The 23,427-nt window shown below is 42.2% G+C and overlaps 1 protein-coding gene across 5 annotated transcripts in view; it reads right to left on the bottom strand.

Annotated features, from left to right (window-relative positions):
• The window catches only part of LOC142932738 (stromal membrane-associated protein 1-like), a 96,035-nt gene that overhangs the window by 10,323 nt on the left and 62,285 nt on the right, over positions 1-23,427 (bottom strand). For all 5 annotated transcript variants that reach the window (XM_076076776.1, XM_076076774.1, XM_076076778.1 and 2 more), the window contains 2 exons: positions 22,067-22,130; positions 13,687-13,802 (listed from right to left, as the gene is read on the bottom strand). In XM_076076776.1, the coding sequence (XP_075932891.1) occupies positions 13,687-13,802; positions 22,067-22,130 (180 nt within the window). The remainder of the gene's footprint in view (positions 1-13,686; positions 13,803-22,066; positions 22,131-23,427) is intronic.

Below are 23,427 nucleotides of genomic sequence, written 5' to 3' on the forward strand. Positions count from 1 at the left end.
ATCCTGGAGCACCCTAACACATACGTCAGGATGCTCTTCGTTGACTTCAGCTCTGCCTTCAACACCATCATCCCCCATAAACTGGTACATAAACTCAAAAACCTTGAACTCTCTACCTCTCTCTGTTCATGGATTCTGGACTTTCTCTCAAACAGACCACAGAATGTCAGGATAGGGAACCTGACATCGACAACCAGCATCCTGAACACTGGTGCACCACAGGGCTGTGTTCTCAGCCTGGCCCTCTTCACCCTCTTCACCCAGGACTGCTCCCCCACCTATTCCTCCAACACAATAGTGAAGTTTGCCGACGACACCACTGTGGTGGGACTCATCTCCAACAACCACGAGACGCACTACAGACAGGAGGTCCAACATCTGGCTGAGTGGTGCTCGGACAACAACCTGGTCCTGAACACCACCAAGACCAAGGAAGTCATAGTGGACTTCAGGAGATCCAGGAAGACCACACCCTCTCCACTCTACATAAGTGGGAAGGAGGTGGAGAGGGTGGACAGCATCACATTCCTGGGGCTCCGCATTACTGAAGACCTCACTTGGTCCCTGAACACATCCCACCTGTTGAAGAAAGCCCAGCAGAGGTTCTTCTTCCTGAGGAAGCTAAAACAAGCTGCCTGTTCCCTGAACTTCTGGTAAACTTCTACAGAAGTGTGATTAAAACCATCCTCTGTCAGTGCTTTACTGTGTGGTATGCCAGCTGCACAGCAGAGAGCAGGAGGGACCTGGCCCGTGTGGTTAAAACAGCACAGAGGATTGTGCGAGTTTACTTTTTTCTTTGATCAAACCACCGACCCTATAGTTAATGGCCTACCTGACTTAAAAACCACAATATATGGTCAATCGAGCTTCCTTTCATGAGCAAGTGTTCCAATTACTGTGAAGCAAATGAGACAGGAGAGACGTTAAGTAGCCTTAACCTCGTACTGGTGCCCGTTTTTCTTAAAATTAAGGCCTCTTTTGCCACAAATGTAGTCCTTCCACCGTCTGTGACTGCCAGATGCTCCAGAAAGTATTAGCTCAACTTGCTTTGAAAAGAACAGCGAGTCCTGCAGACTTCCTGCCAAAGCTGAACTGGTCGCACAAAATGCAAAAGGCAGAGGTGCATCAGTCTAACCCAGACATGGGCAAACTACGGCCCGTTGGGCTTTTTAATCCGGCCCGTCAAATATTGGTACAAAATTGTCCGAACTATAATAAAGACTAGGGGTGGGCAGTATACCGGTTTTAATTTCCCGTATGATATGAATTCTTCACACACCATTATAACGGTACATACCCGAAACAACTGCTGTCTGCTTTAAACAGGCAGCTAAATGTATTCTTTGCCAGTCAGTGCTAGTTCTCTTATATGTATTGAGAAGGACCTCTAGTCATGGTCATAACTTTATAACACAACAATTAACAACCCACAACTAATGCTCTTTAACAGAGAAAAACACCACAGCACACAACAGTCTGTGACACATAAACAATTTGTAACACTAATAATTGTACATTTATAAAATTTCACCGCCGAACTGCATGCTGGGTACAGCTCGCGAGCGAGCCTGCTTGCTAGCACAACAGTCTGCTAACAGCTGGGAGAGGCTCCGTCGCTCCAGTAACGTTACATTAAAGAACAGAACAGAGCGATGCAGGATGAACAAAGACAGACCGGAGATGCACCGATAGAGTTTGACACATATACAACGCCGATTACCGTGTAATATGCGTGGGGGAGGGGCTTAGGACCCAGGGGAATGTAGGTGAAGGAAACAGGAAGAGACGGAAGACACGCCACACAAACAGCTGTTCACCGCTCGTCACGATCCTGTAGAAAAGTGATTCTCAACTGGTGGTTTGTCGCGGACCCGTTTTCAGTGGGTCGCGGGCCTTTGCTTCATGCAGCGGAGTTATTCACGCTCTTTTCCAGCATTTACGGCACTTGTTCAGCGGTGCAGGAAAAACATCGACCAATGCGTTGTAAATCGCATCACGTGATGCAGTTTAGCCAATAAAATAAGGGTATTCTGATACGTTTCCTGACTCCAGTGAGATGTACCCACACCGTGACACAGGGGGGAGAGACAAGGAAAGACATCACAGAGCAGAGCTCTGATAATGTTAGATGTGACAGTCAAATATTTGTATGATCCCTTCAAAGAATCAAACTGCTAAAAAGACCACAGTCATTAACCTTTACACTAAAAACACTGTGTCAAAAATGTCTGCTTAATAAGTAAGTGCACGATAAAATATGCATTAATGCGATAAAAAAATACCATGTAAGATCCTGGCTAACTGATGAACACCTCAGATCTGTTCTGAGAATTGTCACAACCAAACTGACACCAAACGTTGACGCACCGGTTAAAAAGGGTGACCAACAACACTGTACCCACTGAAATTAAATGCAAGTTACTTTTTAGGTCATGGCTTTTACTTGTAATTTATATTAGTTCACACAAATTAGTTCACACAAATTGTGAACACAAATTGTGAACACAAATTGGGGGCAATTGTGGCTAAGTGGATAGCAGGGCCGTCTTTCAATCAGAGGGTCGGCGGTCCGAACCCCGGCTCCGGCTCCGCTAGTCGCATGTCGATGTGTCCTTGAGCAAGACACTTAACTCCAAGATTGCTCCCGTAGCTGTGCCAACGGTGTAGAAATGTGATAGACTCTGAATTGTAAGTCGCTTTGGATAAAAGCGTCTGCTAAATGACTGTACTGTAATGTAATGTAACAAACACTCCATTCATCTGCTACTGGCCCGGCCCGTCTGTCAAATTTAAAAACTCAATGTGGCCCCCAAGCCAAAAAGTTTGCCCACCCCTGGTCTAACCTCACGTCTAGAGGAAGAGAACTTCAAGCGGAGTCTGTCACATGTGCATCTACCCATTTTCTTTTGTCTTTCTCGGTCACACAACAGACACAGCGTCAACATAGTGTGCGATGTGTTGTGGGGCTCCTAGCAGCACATTGTGTAAAAGAAAGCCTCTTCAACAAGGCACCATTCTTCTCACCCAATGTTGGTGTTGATGGGTGCAGCCAGAGCTCTGAATTACCACACAGCACTTTCCTCACTGTCGCTATTCATAGACCTCTACAGCCGCACGCATGCACATACGCACATACGCACATACGCACGACTTTCTTTCTCTATAAGGTTATCCATCACTGCTTGAAATACTCAAACTCCCCTCTGATAGACCATCTGTGGCTTTAAAACCACACGAGGCTCTGGGTGTGTAGGCTGAGTGTGTGTGCTGAAGGATTTGGGCTAATTTACTGAAAACAAAACAAAGCTGGTCTTGGAAATCTGAATTAAAAAAAGAGAGTGGCAGTAAGGAACAGGACGGAAAGACAATGAAAGGAAGAATGAGTACAAGAAGTCGCTGGTTAGTTCATTACCTCATTTCTCTGTACCCCCCCTCAACTTTTTCTACTGCTCTCTGCAAACTGCCCTCCCTCTCACTCCTCATGCCTTCTTTGGTATTTAACTGCATTTCCTTCTTTTCTTTTCCTACTTTATCCATCTCAAAGTCATTTCTTGTTCTCTTTAGCCTTCTCTCTGTCATCCCGCTTAGCCCTCAAACACAACTTGCTTCCACAAAAGCTTCTACTTTAATCCAATGTACATGTCAACACAACACAAGCCATGTTCGGCATGGGGACGCTTTGCTTGGTGTTGGTGGTCTGATGGGTTTTGTTCACGCAGTATGCGACAACCACAAGAATACACAAGAAAAGTAGACTTTAGTGGCACAGAATGGACTGAAAGCCATGCCAGTTAGGACTCATTGTGTCTAATAAAACCTCAAGATGTTGTACAGCCTAGATATTAAGGATACTCCTGCTAGATGAGAAGAACACTCATAACATTAATCAAAAAATGTCTATTAATTCTAACAATGGATTAAACTACTACATTTAATGTGACAAATGTAGTGACGAACCCACAAAGCATCATCTCTCACTTTGCGGTTCCCCTCAGCTCTACTGAACGTTTGAGCATCTTTAAAAGCAGAATGAGTTGGATTTTCCAAAACACGAATTAAACCTCCCTCAGCCAGCCAAGTTTCATGCATGTCCCCCTGAAATGTCACCACTTCTAAAAATGTCTTAAATAGCATTTGAATTCTAAAGTTATGGTTTTGTGAGGTGACCTTTGACCAAATTTGAAGAAATTCCCTCGAGGTGTTCCGTACATATGGAGTGGGAAAGAATGGGTCAAACGTGAGGTCACAGAGACACAGTGACCAAAGAGTGGACACTAGGGTTGGCTTTCACTAGTGAGCACTGTTACGCTTACTGCGGTCAGGGGGGGCCAACTAAGACCTGCATCCGACAGACCCTACTCATTGTATTTATTTTATGGCCTGCAGCTTTACTGTTTTGGTTCAGTCTTATCAAACCTGTTTTTATCTGCAGCTAATAAAAGCCCAAAAACCTGGAGATCCAAAGAGTCAGATAGTTGGATGAGAAAAAAACAGAGCTAGAAAGAGATTTCCAATTAAACAAGTGGCCACAAAAAAAAGAATCAATGAATGTAGGATAAATAGAGTTGAAATGGTCTTTGTGGTTGATCTAGTGTAAGTTACCAAATTCAGAAACAGGTAAACAAACCAACACTCACAGTCAGTTGTATGCACTGCTGCATTAACCTCCAGTGTGTTTCCTGGTAAAGCTCTCTCTTCCCCTCTCCATCAGTGATTTCATTTTAGAAGTGGGCTGCCAGCTTGAGATGGCTTTGTATGTTGGATGAAGGTAGCATTAGGTCTCTGCCTTCATGTCCATTGGTCTTGCTATAGATAAAAAATGAAAAATCTCTACAGCATCAAAGAACTTTGATTTTAGCCGCAATTTGGGACTTGGGTTGTTTTTCAGCATGCACTCAGGAGAACAATTTGGTCCACCTAATAGGGACAATTATGGCTAGAGCATCGTACTGATCTGGTCAATATATAGTACGTGCTCAACTGTGAGCATATGACTGTAACATTTGAATAAAATACAACAATAGTCATTGTAGAATGACAATGACTGAGAAACATATTTACTAAGAAAATGGCTTTGCACAAAAGTGCGTTGAGGTTTTCTTTGCAATCACAATCTTTTTGTTTTTAGAGGCTCATTTACTAAGAAAGCAGCTCATTCCGAAGTCAGCCATAGCATAGGGTAGACTGTGTTAAGATGCAATGTTATAATAGCCTGATTACTGATGCATGTTACCTTTCATCACCACCTTGCAGCTCGTGTAAATCCCACCTGCTCCTTTTCACAGGCGGAGAATTTCCTCCACAAAGCTGACAGAACAAATCGATTTTTATTCGAAATCCATACTCAACCTGTGCGAACATATCTCCTCCTGTTATTTGCCCAGTCCTCCCTTAAATCCTAATGCAATGAGGAGAGAGACTATAGAAATATAATTGAAATTCCCCTTCAAATTGACATAGCAGGATGGTCGGAGCGATGGCCATTTTTATGTGTACTGTTGCCATTGTGACCGCCATAGCGGGCTAACTACCACATAAACTAAACCGACTTACACAGTCACAGACTCACTGAGGTGAGGTTTTGGAGTAACTAAACTAAAACCATATAGTAAAGTTACGAAGCACAGAGAGTACATGAGTAAACCTCAACAACGTAATGCTTCATCCGCACAGTTTTGTCACAGCATAGGAAAGCACAATGCTATCGCCTGATGAGTGACAACTTGGTTCGGCTCATTTTCTGTAACCAGTGTAGCCTCAAACCATGGTGGAATTAGCAAGCTAGTTAACTAGCCATCTGCTAGTTAGCCAGCAGACAGCTGTCTAGTTAGCATTGGTGGAATTAGTAAGCTAGCTAGGTAACTAGTCGTCCGCTAGTTAGCTAGCGGACAGCTGGCTCCCCCCTCTCACTCCCCGCCGTTTCGGAGGACAAGCTACCTAGCTAGCTGGCAGCTATCAGTCTTCGGAGCTGCATCGGCTCTCTTCCCAGCGAGCTCCACTGACAGGTGTAGTCATCGTAACAACTATCAACAATCATTTTCTTGTGTTATTAGTCAAATGACCAAAAAAGTTCAATCCGTTTTACCTCGATTCCATTTCTATGAGACAGATGCACCGAAATGCCACATAAACTGCAAAGCCTCAGTAAATCTGGCCCCGGGGTCTTATTGATTCCTCACAAACTGGGTAACCCGTGTGGGAGGAGGGACTAACAGGATTTTTAGGATTGGCGGTGGACATTTAAGCCAGCGCTTCAGCTGGGTCTGCACCATCGCACTCAGTCTCTTAGGGCTGGTTGGACTTAATGCTCTCCATCTTGAGGACCCCTGTCCTCACCCTCCAACTTCACTTATTCCTTCATTTTCTCTCCTGACCTGCTCTCCGCCCACTCGCCCCCTCTCCCCATCAGTCTACTGCCCCGAACACTTTTCCCTCCCCTAACTTGTCCTTCTGCACTGTGTCTCACCCCTCACTCTTTCTCCCGTCTTCCATCCTTCTTTTCCCGCCCTCGACTTCAGGTTCAATGTTTATGTTTAATATTTTTGGAAGCTTTTTAAAAAATATATATTCTTTGGAGTTTTCTTGGTAAAAACCTGTTTAACAACTACATTCTTCTCACTCGTTGTGGGGTGAATGAGAGAGATAGGAGACAAGACACAGGGAGTGAGTGAGTGAGTGAGTGAGTGAGTGAGAGAGAGAGAGAAAGAGGGGGGAGGGGATAACACAAATCCACCCCCTACAAGGCCGTAATCGTATTTTCGTGATTGACGTATTCGCAGATAGGCGAGAGCTCCCCGATGCCGGTTAATAGCTGCATGAATCAGCAGGCTTCCCCTTTCTCTATGCACCCAGGCTAATCACAGCTGGAAAGCAATATCTGCCTGCTGAATACCAAATTCAGTCCTCTGTGTGTGTGTGTGTGTGTGTGTGTGAGGTTAGGTGGATGTGTATTGACTGTCAGAACTGCGCGTGTACCGCTTGTATGTATAGGAGGGGAAAGGTTGACGCTGCAATGGTGGTGCTACAGGTAAATTCATGGAGGTTCCAAATGTTGCGTGTAGGCCAGCAAGGGATCAGGAGATGCACTCATTCTACAGGGGTGAGTTTGGCCCGATGGCGGTCCCACAGGAGGAAAAGGTCACCCAAATCCAAATTTCTTCCTCTCAGAAGTAGAAACTTGCACCTGCCAGTTTGTCAGACATACAATCACACGTTAACCTTCACACCAAGGCAGAGAAGATTATGATCCACACCACTGCGAGTTAACGGCCTTCTCCCTTTAAATGCTGCTGGAAATGTCAGCGCAAGTCTCCACGCTCTGCTGGACATGGCCCAGACAAAGACCGGCAACATGTCTCCCGGTGCAAAAAAAAAAAAAAAACTGAACTTTGCCGGAGTTTGAGGGCAACATGCGAGAAACGTCTTCTGACATCTGTGGCGTGTTAATGCAACACAAGTCCCGGCTGTGAGAGCTGCAGCGAAACGCCTTTTTTTTTTTCCCTGACTGTGGCGGAAACAAATTGTACTCTTTGACATTCAAATATTACATTCTGCAAGACAGACTGTGCTGCCGCGGGCGGAGGGCCATGTGAGAGCAGCCTGTCTGCTATCAAACAGCCACTGTGGAGTAATCTGCCCTTGCAGTGTATGAAGTGCTGAGAGGCAGTCGAAGGCTGTAACAGATAGCAAAACACTACTGCAGAGATAAATGATCATTCTTTGTTCTTACATCTTTTCCGTTATATCCTTCAACACAACAAAGGCCTCTCCATGGATCTCATGTGTAACACACAGTGGTGGAAGTACATTTTTTCTCTATTTCCATGCTACTTTCCACTCGTACATTTAAGAGGAGATATATTGAGCTCTTACATCTATTTGACAGCTATAATTACTAGTTTGCAGATTAGGATTGAATTAAAAAAGAATATAAGCAAAAAAAAGACACAATTAAACCAGTGATCTTTTAATAATTAAAAGTACATGTACGACACAGTTAAAATACTCTGATACAATTAAAAGTCGTGCATTCAAACCCTCATTTAGTAGAAGTACAGAAGTATTATCAGCAGCTGAACTGAAAATAAAACGTATCTATGCTCTCTTCAAAGAGAGCATAGATACGTTTAGAACAATTTGTCCAAACAGCATATCTATACTGTTTGGACACTCCATTGCCCAAACAGTATAGATATGTTCAACTATAAGTTCAGTTCCCAATTGGACAATATTCAAAATATAGCGTAGATTTAATCCAACATTGATTTGTTTACGGTGTCTAAAATAGGTTTTGCTGCTGCCCCCGTCCACAGCAGTACATTTCTTTTCTCCTGTCTGCTTCTCCAAACTTGGTACTTTTGCATATTAGTACAGCTTCCACTACTGCTGCTGAATACTTTTTTGGTGGTAACAAGATGGCAGAAATGTGGATAGAATATGTGCAGCATATTGGTAGAACTATTAGCATCGCTGAGCCTCCAAAATGGTTCAAAGGACAGCATGCAATGCATTATGCAGCTCATGGTGGGTGTGAAATTCCAGTCCTGTCTCTTTGTCCAGCATTGGAAAAAAAAAGTGGTAAATCAAATCAAAAACTTACTCAGTTTCCCTTAATCACAATTTCTTGCTTTTGCTCTTTACATCACTCGTCTATAGCCCTGCACCTTTATCACCTCAAATGCAAGATTCATGTTTTAAAGGGGTGAAAAGTTGACTTTTAAAGTCAGTTTATTCAATTAGGGGAGAGAATCTATGCAGGATCTGAATCGTTTCAATGTTCTTGTTGTCTAAACGATTGTATGCAAGTGCATCTTTGTAAAAAGTTATTTTTTTACTGGTCTTTAAAGAAATTCCGAAAAGAAAAGAATAAATTGCCTGTTTTCCCTTGGCGCTGTACACCAGCATGGTCTTGGCTGCGTTTGAATTTATGCGCATTTTTTGTGAGCATAAATCGAGGATCATAAATTACTCTCAGAAATGCTTGTACATTATGTCTGATTGGCGCATGTAATTGTACATACCTAACATTGAAGGAGTGTATAAGAGGAGCGGAAGAGGACATACGATGGGTAAGGAGGAGAAGAGGAACAGGAGAAGCACTCTGTGTGCAGATTCAAGGAAAAAACATTTGCGTGAGAGAATTAATGGTGAGTGACAGTAGAGAGAGGGAATTGAAGTGGAAGGACAGGGAAGACATACGGATAATAATGGAGTGCAGCAACTGTGGAGAAAAGAAGTGAGTCTAGACAGAGCAAAGGTAGACCAATACAGGAGGGTATCAAACCCATGTTGTGGTGAAGCAATGTGAATACGTTGTATTACTTGTATAAAACATAGTATAAATCTCCCAACTATTCAAATACCGACACTTGATAAGAGTGTTGCCTTTACACTGTTTTGATGAGTTAATAAAGCTACTGTAGCCTTATGAAAAAGAAGTAATTTCAAGCCGATTGATGAACTCCATTAATGGGTGCAGCGTTGTTTTCAGGACGATGACAACGGGAGTGTGAGAGTTGAATTCTTTAAATTGAAACTGGACAAACGAGATTGTAATCGACTGCTTTTCCATTTTGCAGTTAAAGGGTAAAAGTGTTCCTCATAAAAAAGGATTTACATGGGTAGAGATATTAGGAGGCCCAGAAGCTGCTGTTACTTTTGCTACACCTGCCAAGCTTTCCAATCAATCAGCGCACGCATGCAGTTTCCAATGATAACGCTGATAACGCAAATGTACCACTCAAAGTGCTTGGCAATCAGTGAAACAGTGGGCTCAGCTCTTTAGCTACCTATCTAATTAAACATGAAGTTGGCTGCAAACTCTGTTTCTGTTTTAATAATGTATTCAAGCCGGCTCTTATGATAATAAGAACCATGAGAAAGGCTCTCAGTATTTGTATTTGATGGCAACAATCATGAAATCATTATAACTGAGCACGATGTTAAAAAGATTAACAGGTGTCCACCTCACCAACCTATGTATAAGACATGGGAGTAACAGAGCAGCATTGTTCTTGTATTGCATCGTTAAGCTAGGAGACCTGTTATGATCCACTATTTTAAGGTGGCAACCATGGGTCTGAAAAGTGAAGCAAATGCTTAAGTGCCTTTAATTTGCATTCTCTCTAATGGCCATCAGGGGGCTTTTTCATGCACCTACACATTATTAAGCAGCAAGTTGGATATACTGGAACTTGAGAAAAAGTCTGAGGATCCCAGTGGTAATTACATCGTGGATGTTGACGTAAACAGTATTTACAGTCAGAAACCGGTATTTGTAGTGATTACCATATGGCATGAACACTCACTGTATAGAGAACAGAGGCTAGAGGAGAGGAGGGGAATTCCGGACTAATGGCTTTATGGAGATGAGCAGAGGTGCGAGGCGCACACAGAGCTGCAGAAGATGGAGTCGCAGAGGAGGTGAGCGTGGAGGGGAGATTAGAGGGTAAGTGGGAGCCTGGTAGTGTCAGAGGGGGAGCTTGCAGTTACAGCAGCCCATAATTGTTCGTCATGCCTGGGTCCCCAGCGAGCCACTGCCTGGTCGGCTCCCAGGAGGCTCTGAGATGTGTGTGTGTGTGTGTGTGTGTGTGTGTGTGTGTGTGTGTGTGTGTGAGTGTGTGTACCAGAATGAGATATACAATTTGAAAGCCGGGAATAGGTCAGAGAGTGAAAGAATGAATTTTCAACCCAAGGAATGGGGTCACTGTGCATTTGTACTTGGTGTGTGTTTTGAGTGTGTGTTTTCTCTGAAATGCATATAATGTCTCCTGTTTGTTTGTGTTTCTTTATCACCTGAATAGAAGTGTGCAACTGCGTCATGTATGGATCTACCGAGTCTGAGAGTTTATACACGTGTCCTCATGAATGCATGTCCTCATTTCCAGCCGAGTCGAGGTCAAAGGCCACGCTTTGGGGTACCACAAAACTCAACGCTGCTCCTTGGAAATGTTTAATTCAACCAGCGGTACTCGCTCCGTTGAGACTAGCTGCTAAAGGAGTGACGGAAGGAAGGAAAAATGAATGAGGACAAATATCTGGAAATACAGTCAAGAATGCCATCAGTTGTTTTTCAGTTATTTTCCAGTTTGTTTTCCTCTCTCTTCTTATTCAGACAAACACCCAGTTTTGTTTTGTTTACCCAGAAAATAAAGGTCATCCAATATGGCTGCTGACACACAACTCCATCTAGGCTCTTTCCAGCATTCCATCACTATATTTTCAAATATCTGTGATTTTGTTTTCGACTTTTTAAATTTATTTTTTATAAAGTAACTAAGTAGCACAATTCATATGAACCAGGCCTGTATTTGAATATGTATTGAACAAGGTTAGTTTGTACCAAGATTGATGACAAATGTAACAGTGTTTTTGTTCCAACACTTAAGGATCAGATGAAATGTTGCAGCTGTTGTCGTTAGTTGTTGAGATCCTTTTAGGGTTCGTTTATTCAAACCAGTCAGAAACATTAACGTCTACGCTAGCTTTCTACAGAGAAGAACTGTCACATTTAGCTGACATTGAGAAAGATACAAATGACATACTTAGAGTACCGTTACTCACTAATTTTCAGATATAATCATGCTCTGAAAATTTTTATACCTAGGCCTTCACTGTTGCCCTGCAGCTGAAATACCACCTTATAACCACGCCACATGATGGCGCCAGAGTTATTAGTTTCTAAGGCTGTAACTATGTACGTATTAAATGTACGTACCTATGTACGTACCATTCGGTACAAGACTTACAATACGTTTGAATAGTACATTTGGAAAATGCAGAAGCTTATATTTAGGAAAATATAATGTTTTCTGCAGTCATGGCAGACAATGGTTCTCAGCTGGTCTGGCTGTGGGACCCACCATCATTCCTTAATGACAAGTCACGGCCCAAAGAGATTGTCTTATGATTTTACTTTCACAACTTGAACATTGCACGTACTGCTCTGCAGTGTCTTTCCTCGTCTCAGCCCCCTGTGTCATGGTGTGTGGTACATTTCGCTCAGTCAGAATGCCCATATTTGATTGGCTGAGCTGCATCACGTGATGTGATTCACTACCTGACAGCCTCTGCTGTTAAGTTTCGTTTCACGATAGTCACGTGCTCGCCCACTGACCAATCACAGCACACTCTGCACCTCACGGCAGAGCTGCATGGACACTGAGCTGCACGTAATGCTGACGTCATTATAGGCCGGCGAGCAGGCTCTGACACTCAAAGAATATGCCCAGCATGTCAAACTAAAGATCTGATTGGTTGAACACTATGACAATGAACAATATTTATTATATTAGGCTAACTTAACAGTTTTGGTTTACAGGCCATACCTGATCAAAGAAAGTCACATATCAAACCAGACATCTTGTACTAAAAGGTTTAGTACACATTAATTGGTTGAGTTTTGCTTACTTTGCATTTTGTAGCCGGGTTAGCAGGCTAGTCGGGTTAGTTCTCTCTCCAACTGTTCGCAGTGATACTTGTTTATTAAATTGACAGGGTAGAATTTCTATTATTCTCCCGTCTGGAGCCCAACGTGTATTTTGAATAGTTGTGAGAGAAACCTACGCTACACTACACGGACAGTTACACCCATAAAATGACGCTAACTGCTCTGCACTCTGGCTGCTTAGCTAACGTTAGCTTCCCAGAGCGATAAGACGAGTTGCTTTACAGCCCTGAATAGTGGAGGTTCTGATTCAGAGCTACAGTATGAACACAATTAGCTTAAAACAATTGTTAAATGTTTGTGAGATTCTATTCACTTCACAATAGTTTACAGCAATTTACAATCAATCACTGACAAGCTAGCTCTCCGAAAATGATGCAACGCAGCTAGATAGTTGACGTGGGTAAACCCTCATTTCAACAGCATTTAAGTATTCTACTCTCTATCTTATCAAACATCAAAATGTTAAAATGGTGTTTCTTCCTCGACAAAACTATCTTTGGCCAAACAGAATGAACACAGTCAGCAGCACGCACATAAACCAGAACACAGAGTTGTTGTTTTTTTTACAGTTTGGTGACAGTTGTCATTTTAATCCTGCAAAATTGTGGGTCGGCATCTCAAGCTTTCGCCTCTTACAGCTTGTTAATGATGTAAAATTTAAGTGTTTTGTGCGTGTAGTCCTTCCCCATATTTCCCAACACCGTTTACCCACGGGATATTTGATCAGTTGCATTATGTTAAAAGTATGTAGGTGGCAGGTTTAAACATGTATGGTATTGCTTATTCTAAATTCTATATTTGGGTTGCATATTTGAACTGGATTCCGCTACGTAGATTGGAAGGGCTACCTTAAAGAAGTATCAGACACAAGCAGTGAAATGCATTATTATTGCTATATTCTAAAACATTACCACTACAACTCTTCCACTCCCACCTGCTCTCTTCATTGTCGCAGTTCGCCATTATTCCTCTTTCTGATAGCGCCACACACTCTCTCTCTCTCTTTCTGAAGGACACTGGTCAAATCATTCTATAAAGGAGAGTCTATGACAGTTTGCTTTGATATGATCCTCAGAGAGTCCGTCTCTGCACGTATAAGGGAGTTGGCTTGTTTGCGAATATGCCTGCGTTTGCATCATGGGAGTCCCTGCAGATTCCCCGTGTTGCAGTCTGCCTGTGGTGATAAGCAGCTGATGAAAGCTTGTGACTGTGTGTGTGTGTGTGTGTGTGTTTGCTACCTGCTGTGTGTTGTTGGAAGAGGGGAGAGGGTTGGAGACCATTGGTCCAAAGATGTCCAGTTCATCGCTGATTGGTGCAGCACCACCCGAGCCCCTCCCACCATCCTCTGGGGCATCTGAGAGAGAGAGAGAGAGTGGGAAAAACAGAGAGGGAAAGAGAGAGAGAGAGAATCTGATTCTAAGACGATCAGCTCCAAAAGCCTGTTTTTTTTTAGGACATTTGAATACATTTGTCTCATGGCACATATTTCTCTGTACTGAAAAAAAAATTCACACAACATTTAACCTGCTGCTTTAAAGTATTAAAATTACAAAGGGAGTAAAGTCAGAAACGGAGTGAAGAGGGAAGGCACTGACACACATAGGAAGAATTCAATCTGACCTTTACGTGCATACGCAAGGGTATTTATACAATTTAAGCATTTTCAAAACGCCTCGCAGAGCTCAATTTAAAATGACCACACTTGATAATTGGATCATCCTCAAGAAAAATTCTTATGACTGCACTCCTTCAGTACTTCGCTTCACCCTGAAAATGATTTCATTCACGCTTCTCCATTTGCCCCTGGAAAAGTAACTGTGTGTAGCTGCAAAGATATTTGACAATGTGTCACCCAGCTGGTTTAGTGTTGGGTGTCTGTATTTCATTTCAGTTGGATTAACAAGAGTCTAACATTGAACAACTCTAAAAAGGCACATCACATCTGAGAGCTCCAAAAGCTCCAAAGCTCTGAGACTGAATACACCTTTTTAACAGCAGACATTTTGAGATGTGGTTGCAGAAAGGGCCACAATAATTACTGATGGCTGCATTCCATTTCGGTGAGCCAGTTCCAAGGCACTGGTATTGTGCTTGCTTGACTCTCTGGCATGGCTTACTGTGGCATCCATATGGAACGGAGCCATGGTTATTGTTATTCGTTGCGTCTTTCCTGCTCTGACAAGTCAGAACGTCTGCTGTGAATGGGTCTATTGTCCGTGCTGGCTCACTGACACTGGCGTCTAGGACACAGACTTGGAACAGAGCCATCATTAGTGAGATTATCAACAACTGTTTTTTAAGACAAAATGTATGCTGTGAATTTTTTTTTTTTAAAGTCAAAAAAAATTGTTTTGGTGTGAGTTGTCTTTCTACCGAACTACACCAGCAACCGCATCACCGCAAAGCGTGCATGTAGATGCAGGTGAGCTGTAATGTTAGCTAGCTCAGCGGTGCTACGTGAGCTAGCAGTGACAAATATAGATGCATCCTACGGTCGATATCTCCAACACTCGGCAACTCACACCAAAAAAAATCTGGATTGATAAATAGCACTCCAGGTCAGAGGAAAGATACAGTATGTAGTTATGATTTTGGGGGTGGACTGTTCCTTTAAGCTCTGATACACTACCCCTTGACTTACAGTTTACCATATTGTAATTTTACAACTTAAATTGATATTGTAGTCTGTTCATGGAGTTCGATATTTACTTATATTTATATATAGTTCAAGAAAAAGTCCAACCTTTTGAGAAATACTTATTTAATATTTTGCTTTCCCAGAATGAGATGTGGAGATCAATCGATATCAATCTCCCAATCTGTGTGTTATGCACAGAACCGGGATGTGGTTAGCCTAGCTTAGCACGAATTCCGGGTGGGTGTAGTCTCTTGTTCAGTTCAAAAATGATATATTATATATATAAATTATAAATATGGCTGATCTTTAAGCAGTTTAAAACTACAGTATGGAAAAAAACAGCACACACTGTACGGTCATCTGAGAGACAGCAAGAGAGAGACGGTGATGGAGAGGCAGACAGAGGGGAGGGAGTGTGTGAAAGGGAAGAGTGTGTGTGTTAGAGCCAGCGAGCAGCAGGTCATTTATATAACCACAGTGCTGAAACATCCATAATTTAGCCCTTTTAAAGTGTGAACAAGACTGAGCTCCTTTAGCCAGACAGCAGGGTTACAGGGAAAGCCTTTCACTGTGAGAAGGCTGGCAAAGACCACTCACCATCCTTCTGAACCACTTACCAAAACTCATTTTCAAAGAACTACTTTGACGGCAACATCTTCCGCCCTAATAATTAAACGTTTTTGCTCTCCATCCTTCTCGTGATGCCTTTAAGCTGACCCGAGGCAAAATTGTAATATGTTGAAACTCGGCTATATGAATAAATTGTACTTGACTGTATGAGCTTGGCTTTTATTTTGGTAGTTAAATCACCTTGTAAATTGCTGCTTGAAGCCTATTATGATTATTACTTTAGGGGCCGACAAGAATGACGGGTGCCATTCTTCACGTTTTCAAATAGACGAGAGAAAAAATAGGATTTCAATTACCCTCTTACCACTCTACTACCCCCCCCCCCCCCCTTACAAAAAGCTCATTCACTCATTGCCATGGAAATGAGCCGCAGGGAGAAAAAAAGCGGCCATCATCATCATCATCATGACTGCCATGTCGGGCAATGAGCCCACCGTCCTTTTATTACGGGATGGAGCCGCTTCTTGAGAGCGCTCTCAGCTTCACCATGGAAACAGACCCGCGGTTCAGGGTGGGGGTGGGGGGGGTGGAGGGCTGGGTGGTGTTTTATAAGCACCCTGAACCCCTTTGCCCAGAGTACATTTGCACGCACACACACACAGAGACACACACACACACAAATACAGAGCTTCCCAGTATCTTCAATGAATACAGCGACCTCATTCAGCAGTGGGAGGCTGTCACATTAAGGACTCGGCCGCCGCAAAAGGGGGTAAAATATCAGACTTGATTAAGCCCTGCGTTGATTCTAACGCAATATCCTGATTAGATTTCTCACAAACACGTTTGAAATTTGTTTTTTTTCATCCACCCTGTTGATTAGGAAAATGAACGGGTCTTTGAAGTATTGGTACCCAAAAGAAATATGAGAATTCAGCCCACTTTTCCCCCCCGAAACACAAGTCACAACTAGGGCATGAAATGAAGCTCGCCCGCTCCCCAGCGAGCGATTCTGGGAGCGGGTGAGTCCAGATGGTGACCATTATAGAGAGGTAAGATGGATGCTACTGGTAAAATGTATTTACAGGTGATAAAGGAATACGCGGTGATGTTAAATGGTGAACTGATGTGATAGTTGTGATAGTTTATACTGTGATGTTGGTGTTTTGATGCATATTGGAAAGTTGAACAATTATGTAACCAGTGAGCATTCGATGCAAACAAACTTGCGGACAAATTTCTTTGCAGTCAAGTCTGCACAAAGTGAGCAGCTGCCCTGCGGGCCCAGACTGCCAGTGGCCCCAGTTTCACTGCACATCATCAATTGATTTTAGCAATTTGATGAATTGCTAAATTCAATTTGCAGCACTTATCAACTAAAGCAGGTTCTGCATGATTACCTTATCGTGTGGCCCTGTCATGTATAGGGGGTAGCATATCAATTTCTAACACTACTAACTTTATCATAATAGTTAATGTTAATATTAAGTTAATATTCCTAAACTTGGCAATGTTGTTGTTGTAATGAATGTAGTGGTGTTTCTTCAAAATACCACAAAACATTGTTCTCCTTTGACCATTAATGGCATTAATGGTCAAAATAGTTTTTCAGGTCAGTGATTTATAAAGATCGTTAACTATAAAGCTCAAGAGTTAATCCTTTCTTTGTCTTGTTGACGGGTAAACAACAAAACTGTGCTGCACAGCCAACATCTGGTAAGGAGTGGTGATGATACAGCCTTGTTAAGCAACCCGGTCTACCGCCATACTCGTCAAATACCAACGATTGGTCGGAGCGGGTGGATCGGAAACACAGGACTTTCATCCAGGAGACCGCTGTTCCTTCGAGTAACTCTTTCATTGTTGCACTGAGAAATTAGTCAAATCAATACTTTATGATTGTGAAGCCTAAACATAAACAGAAATGCAGCTTAGTTTTGATACTGTGAAGCAATGTTGTCACGATATGGCCGCGGGTTTGTTTGTATCGTGAACGCGTGCAAGGACGGGCAACATGATACACGTTCCCGTCGCCAGTTTCCCACTGATCCCCTGAGCAACAGTTGGTGCCAGTAATGGTTCAAGAAGCACAGCAATGCACAGACAAAGAAGACTGCTGGCGAGAACACATGGACGTAAACAGTGCATGATGAAAACATTTGAAATGTAGCCCATTTGGCATCTTAGCATGTTGAGCTTCATTGTTTTGGCGCACACAGCTCTGTACATTTTCTCCCATTTTTCCTTTTTTTGTTTGAAAAAATATCACTGTGTTCTATCATGCATTTAGAAAAGATTCGGAATAAGATAAGTCAATGGAAACAAAAACTGAGCAAGAAAGATGCCCTGTCCCTGGTTGCAACAATACAATTTGTCTTTCACCCAATAAACAATATCAAGAGAAAGAGTAACCCAAATATTTCAACCAGAGGTAAAGATGCGACCAAAGCAAGGACAGCTGCTGCTAGAATAGAGACAACATGGAGGAAGAATCCTGTTTACTCTCTCCGTCTGCACTCAAGTGTCAATTCGGCGTGTCAGGAACATTACAGCAGGGAAATGCCGAGGTGGAAGTGAAAGGGACATGGAGACAGAAACAAACAGACAGGGGTGCTCCATCAATAGACGTTTTCATGAATTGATTCAGTGGCTCCTGAAGAGATCTATTTTTGGCTGGATGGAGCATCTCTGAGAGAGCATTTATCATCAGGGGACAGCAAAGCTAAAAAAAACTAAAACCTGAAATAAATACATACATTTAGTTTTAATATTGCTGTGGGGAAAAGACAGCCTTTAAATGATGATAGATAATCATAGAAATAGAAAAGCAAATATGTTTGGCAAACCAAGGAGATAAAAGCAAGGACGGAGAGAGAATTTGTGTAAAAATGCGTATCTGGTCTCACAATATTGTTTATGCTTTCATTCCAGCACAGCCTGCTAAACTGAATTAGACTGAACAGAGGAGTTGACAAGAAACACAGAGTAAAATAACCAGAGACACGGTTGGATGGATGGAGGAACGGGGGTGGGGATGTGTGAGTGCTGAAGGCGTACTGCCACGAATTTGACTTATCGATTATGTGTGAAATCTCATCCACTTGACGTGGCTGCAAGGTGTGTAGCATTGGTTATTCATAGCAGCGCGTCAACTCTCACTCTTCCATGCTGCGGCTGGGAATATTTGATCAATGCCGTATCCACCGGCTATTTCTTCTGTCAGCGCAGCTTACCCCCTCGGCTGAGTCTAATACAATACAGCCCCGTATACGGAAAACAAGGTGATCAGATATTACACATTCCTGGTGAAAAAACCCGAACCAACCCCAACTGGCTGTGTTTTTGCCATCTGGCCTAAAAACAAGCACGGAGGACAATGTCCAAGACGCATGCTGTAAACTCAAAATGTCACAGGTTTGAGTCCAGCTTGTGACCTTATTTGAATGTCATATCCTCGGTGCATTCGGCTATTCTGCTGTTGAACTGGACACAAATGCCATTACAGGAGATTAACGATCAGTTCTCCCTCTGATCCGACAGATACAGCTACAAACTTCCCCCCCAAAAATATTGTGGTTATATAACACTTGATACCATGTAGTCTATCATTTTAATGAAGAATTTGAATTTTTGATAGCTGTCAGGGCAAAAGAAAAATCTCTTGATCTTTATGAATAAAGACTAAATAGTCCAACAATGGCATCAGTGCTAGAATTTCTTTTTTTTCTGTGGACTGCCGTTTCGAAGCCTTGAATTCTGCGTTTTGGCCGTCGCCATCTTGGTTTACGGGCGTCGCCATCTTTACTTTTTGGAACCAGTGAATGGAAGTTACCATATTTGGAATGCGGAGGAGTGACAAAGAGATGTATACGGCTCTGGTAGCGGTAGCGACCTGTCAATCACAAGGTATATATATATATATATATATATTGAAGTAGCCTAGTAGTAGTAACAACGTCTCTGTGTAGTCAACAACTGTCAAATCAAATGAAGAAAGTACACATCAATTATATTTTAACAATTATTATTGTCAGTTTTCAAATTTAACTGAATGGATTATAAATAATACATAGAAATACAAAAAATACATGTTCTCTCATTTCAAGTAAAATAAGAGCTGCATTAAAGAATAACTGACATAACAGAAAGCTTTTCAAAAATGTGCATCTTAAAATAAAGTAATTCATTTTAGAAAAATTTATTTCACCGATTTGCCCTGCAGTTTAAAATTCACTTTATTCAGGTGTGAAGTGATGTCAATCAAAAAGCCACATTTTTCCTCATCTTCTAACAAGATAAATTAGTGTGCATGATCTTTAACTGTGGTTATTAAACCACTTGTTTCAGCTCTATTCTCTCTGTTAACATCACTGTTGGTCAGTGAATTCATGTGTTAGGATTCTGATCATATTGGACTCTTATGCTGCGTTCACACCAAACGCGTTGCGAATTATTCGCGCGAGTAGATTACATACAAAGTCTATGCACAGGCGCGAATTTGCGATGGCGCGGCGCGATTGACGCGAATTTGCGGCGCGATTGACGCGAATCAAACGCGTCAAACGCCAAATCGCCCCAAACGGGCGAGTTGAAATTTTTCAACTTCTGCGAAATATTCGCGTTACGCCCCGGAGCCTATCAGCGTTGAGTTGCTCCCCCTGTCATCAGTGACATCCTGCCGTTGTTGAATCAGGAAATAAATACTGTAGCCGTCTGTATTCACCCAGAGCTCTACGATCAAATCGGCATCATTACATAGTTATTTCGGAGTCCCTTTTTGTCGGTTTATTGCCATTAAATCACAGCCAATTCAGTTTATTTTGTGTACATACAGCTGTAGTAAACAGCGACGTGTGGCTTGCTAGACACAGTGAATACAGCTCGATAAAATCCATGGAGCTCCTCTGGACAATGTTATGAACCCAGACATGACGGCGTTTAGTTTCCCGGGATATCTGTGACTTCCACAACACGTACTAAGCAGAAATAGCAGAAATAACTGCCCTAAAGCATACTCTGCTTTATGGTCTATTTTACTCTAAATGGGACCATAAGTTACTTACTGTATTGAAAAAGGATAGCGAACAAAATATTGAGACCATAAACTCATGTTTACAATGTTTACTGAGGGAATAAATCAAGTGAGAATTAGGGTAACTTATCATAGACTTCTATACAACCAGAGGAGTCGCCCCCTGATGGACATTAGAAAGAATGCAGGTTCAAGACATTTTTGTCTTGCTCAATGACAAAAATTCACTCTTCAGACCTGGAGGTTGCCGCCTGAGTTCAGCCAGGACAACAGATTCTTGCTAATTGCCGACTCAGACGTATTTGATGCCCCTCTTACTTCTTTTTCATTTGCTGCTCTAAAATTCCAAAGCCAAATAAATGCATCAAGCATAATCTCTTAAATCCAACTTTTAGCTCCATAGCTCTGTAGTGTTCACACAGGTTTTTACTTCAGTATTCGATTTTTGGATCGCTGCTTTTGATATGGCAAGTGCACACTACACTGTTTTAACATGTCATTCTTATTTTGTTCCTATCAGAATAAGGAATAAACCAGCTAAAGACAGATTCCCCACAATAATCCTGTAAAAATACACAACTTTAATGGAATCTAAACAGATCCATTACTTAACCATTGCGCTTCAGGCAATAAGTCTATTATCTACTCGACTGTAGATTGTGGAGAGCAGGGTCGTCCTTCAAGCGGTTCGATCCCCGGCTCCGCTAGTCGCATGTCGATGTGTCATTGAGCAAGACACTTAACCCCAAAATTGCTCCCGTAGCTGTTCCTACGTTGTGTGAATAAGTTAGTCTGATGGGCAGGTGGCATTGTAGCTCCTTCCATCAGTGTGTGAATGGGTGAATGATGACATGTAGTGTTAAAGGGCTTTGAGTGGTCGGAAAGACTAGAAAAGGGCTGTACAGGTACAGTCCATTTACTCAAGGGAGTAACAGGGTGTAAAATAGAATTTTCTTGCATATGTTCGCCTAAAGAACACAATCCTTTCCTTTCCTTTTTTGAAATAGACCTTGAATCATAATTAGAAAGTCCGGTACATGACTGGAGCATTGTGTGGATTTAACTGTAGTCTGCTCACAGTTGTGTCAGACATGGCGGCCTGAAGCCACCGATGATGTATTAACTGCCAGGAGGTGTAATAAGTCATCAAAGTGGAACAAAAGGTCTCGGCACATGACTCAAATAAATCTTGACAGCTAAACCTTTCCCTTATAACCTCACACATTATTCAACCTAAATTATTACAATGTCAATCGAGAAATGTTATTACATCAGCAAGCGTGATTGGTTTGATTCAAACATCTGACGCATTGGGCGGTCGTGTGAGTGTACAGTTTGATACGTTATTATATTGTACGATGGCAGGAGGTCGTCTTACCCAGGCCCAGCAGGTCCACGGCCAGCTCTGCACCTTCCTTGGGACCGGCTTTACACTCAGACTGCTGTGAAAGACAAAGAGAAAGGTAAAAAGAAATGATTTAGGATGATGCCCGATTTGCCACATTTTCTGTGCGCTCTCAATTTTGCATTATTACAGATTATGTGCAAGGATTTCACCTGTCTATTTGAGTTTCGATAGAGAAGACCAATGCTGACTTCTTAAACGGTATATTATATAAGTCTATTAGATAGTCAATGTCCCCCACTGGCCTTATGCCTCACTATGTATACAGTATAAACCAATTTCCCCTGTAGATTACATACGGAACGATTTGATTTATCGAACCCAATGAGTAGAAGTTTGGGATGACGGTGCTTGATCTAAAGATAAAAATAAATCCATTGTCTTGGGGAACCTGGGCTCTAGTGCATTGTTCCCTGTTCTGTTATGCTTATGGGATGACATAACATTCCTGCTGATAGTTTCATGCTATTCCACTGACAGTTGGTGGCGGTTATGCACCAAGAAGAGTAGCAAAAAGAACCTTAGTGAACAAGTCAGCAAACAATTGCCTAGTTACACAAACCCAGAAGGCATTGGAGTGATGTTCCTGTCCATCCTATTAATTTAAGTCCAACATTCACTTTCCTTCTAGCTCGGTTTTGGTCTCAACCAACACCTGAGGGAAGTATCTGGCTCTCTAGTTGCTCAATTCTGTTCTGTAGTGTGCAGTACAGTGAGCTTATCAGATACATTGTCTTTCTTTTCTTTTCATGAAGGTTTTTAATGAGTTTTCACAAAGCTATAAACAGAACAGCACAACATCGACAGATAATATAGTAGCTTATGCAAAGAAATAAAAGCTAATAATGGCCGTTAGTAGTTGTCTGGAGACATTTCTATATTCATACGAATATATTTTAATTAAGCATTCATGTGGTCGGTGTCACATCTCATATAAAAGTTATATTTCTTCCAGTTCTTATTAAATGCATTCTCCTCGACTCTCAGAATATGTCTTGGACAATTTCCAGCCACTGTTCCTGTTTCGGAATGTTGACATTAAGCCAATTTCTGGTAACGGCTTTCCTAATTGCTGCAAGTAAAACTTTCGTCAAGTAGAGGTCTTTTCTCATCACAACACTTTCAATGTTTCCAAGATACATCACAGGGCAGGTGTTTGGGATCTCTTATCCCAAAATGTTTTTAACAACATTAAGATTTTCCCAATATAGCGCTATCTTTGTACAATTCCAGAAAATATGCGAGTGGTCAGCCTCCGTGGTCCCACACAGCCTCCAACATTGTTGTTGTGCAGCAAGTCGCCTGCTTTTTATTTTGTTTGGGTGTAATAAAAA

This window comes from Anarhichas minor, unplaced genomic scaffold (genome assembly GCF_050575085.1).
Source record: "Anarhichas minor isolate MPS153535 unplaced genomic scaffold, ASM5057508v1 ptg000058l, whole genome shotgun sequence".
Classification (NCBI taxonomy): Eukaryota; Metazoa; Chordata; class Actinopteri; order Perciformes; family Anarhichadidae; genus Anarhichas; species Anarhichas minor.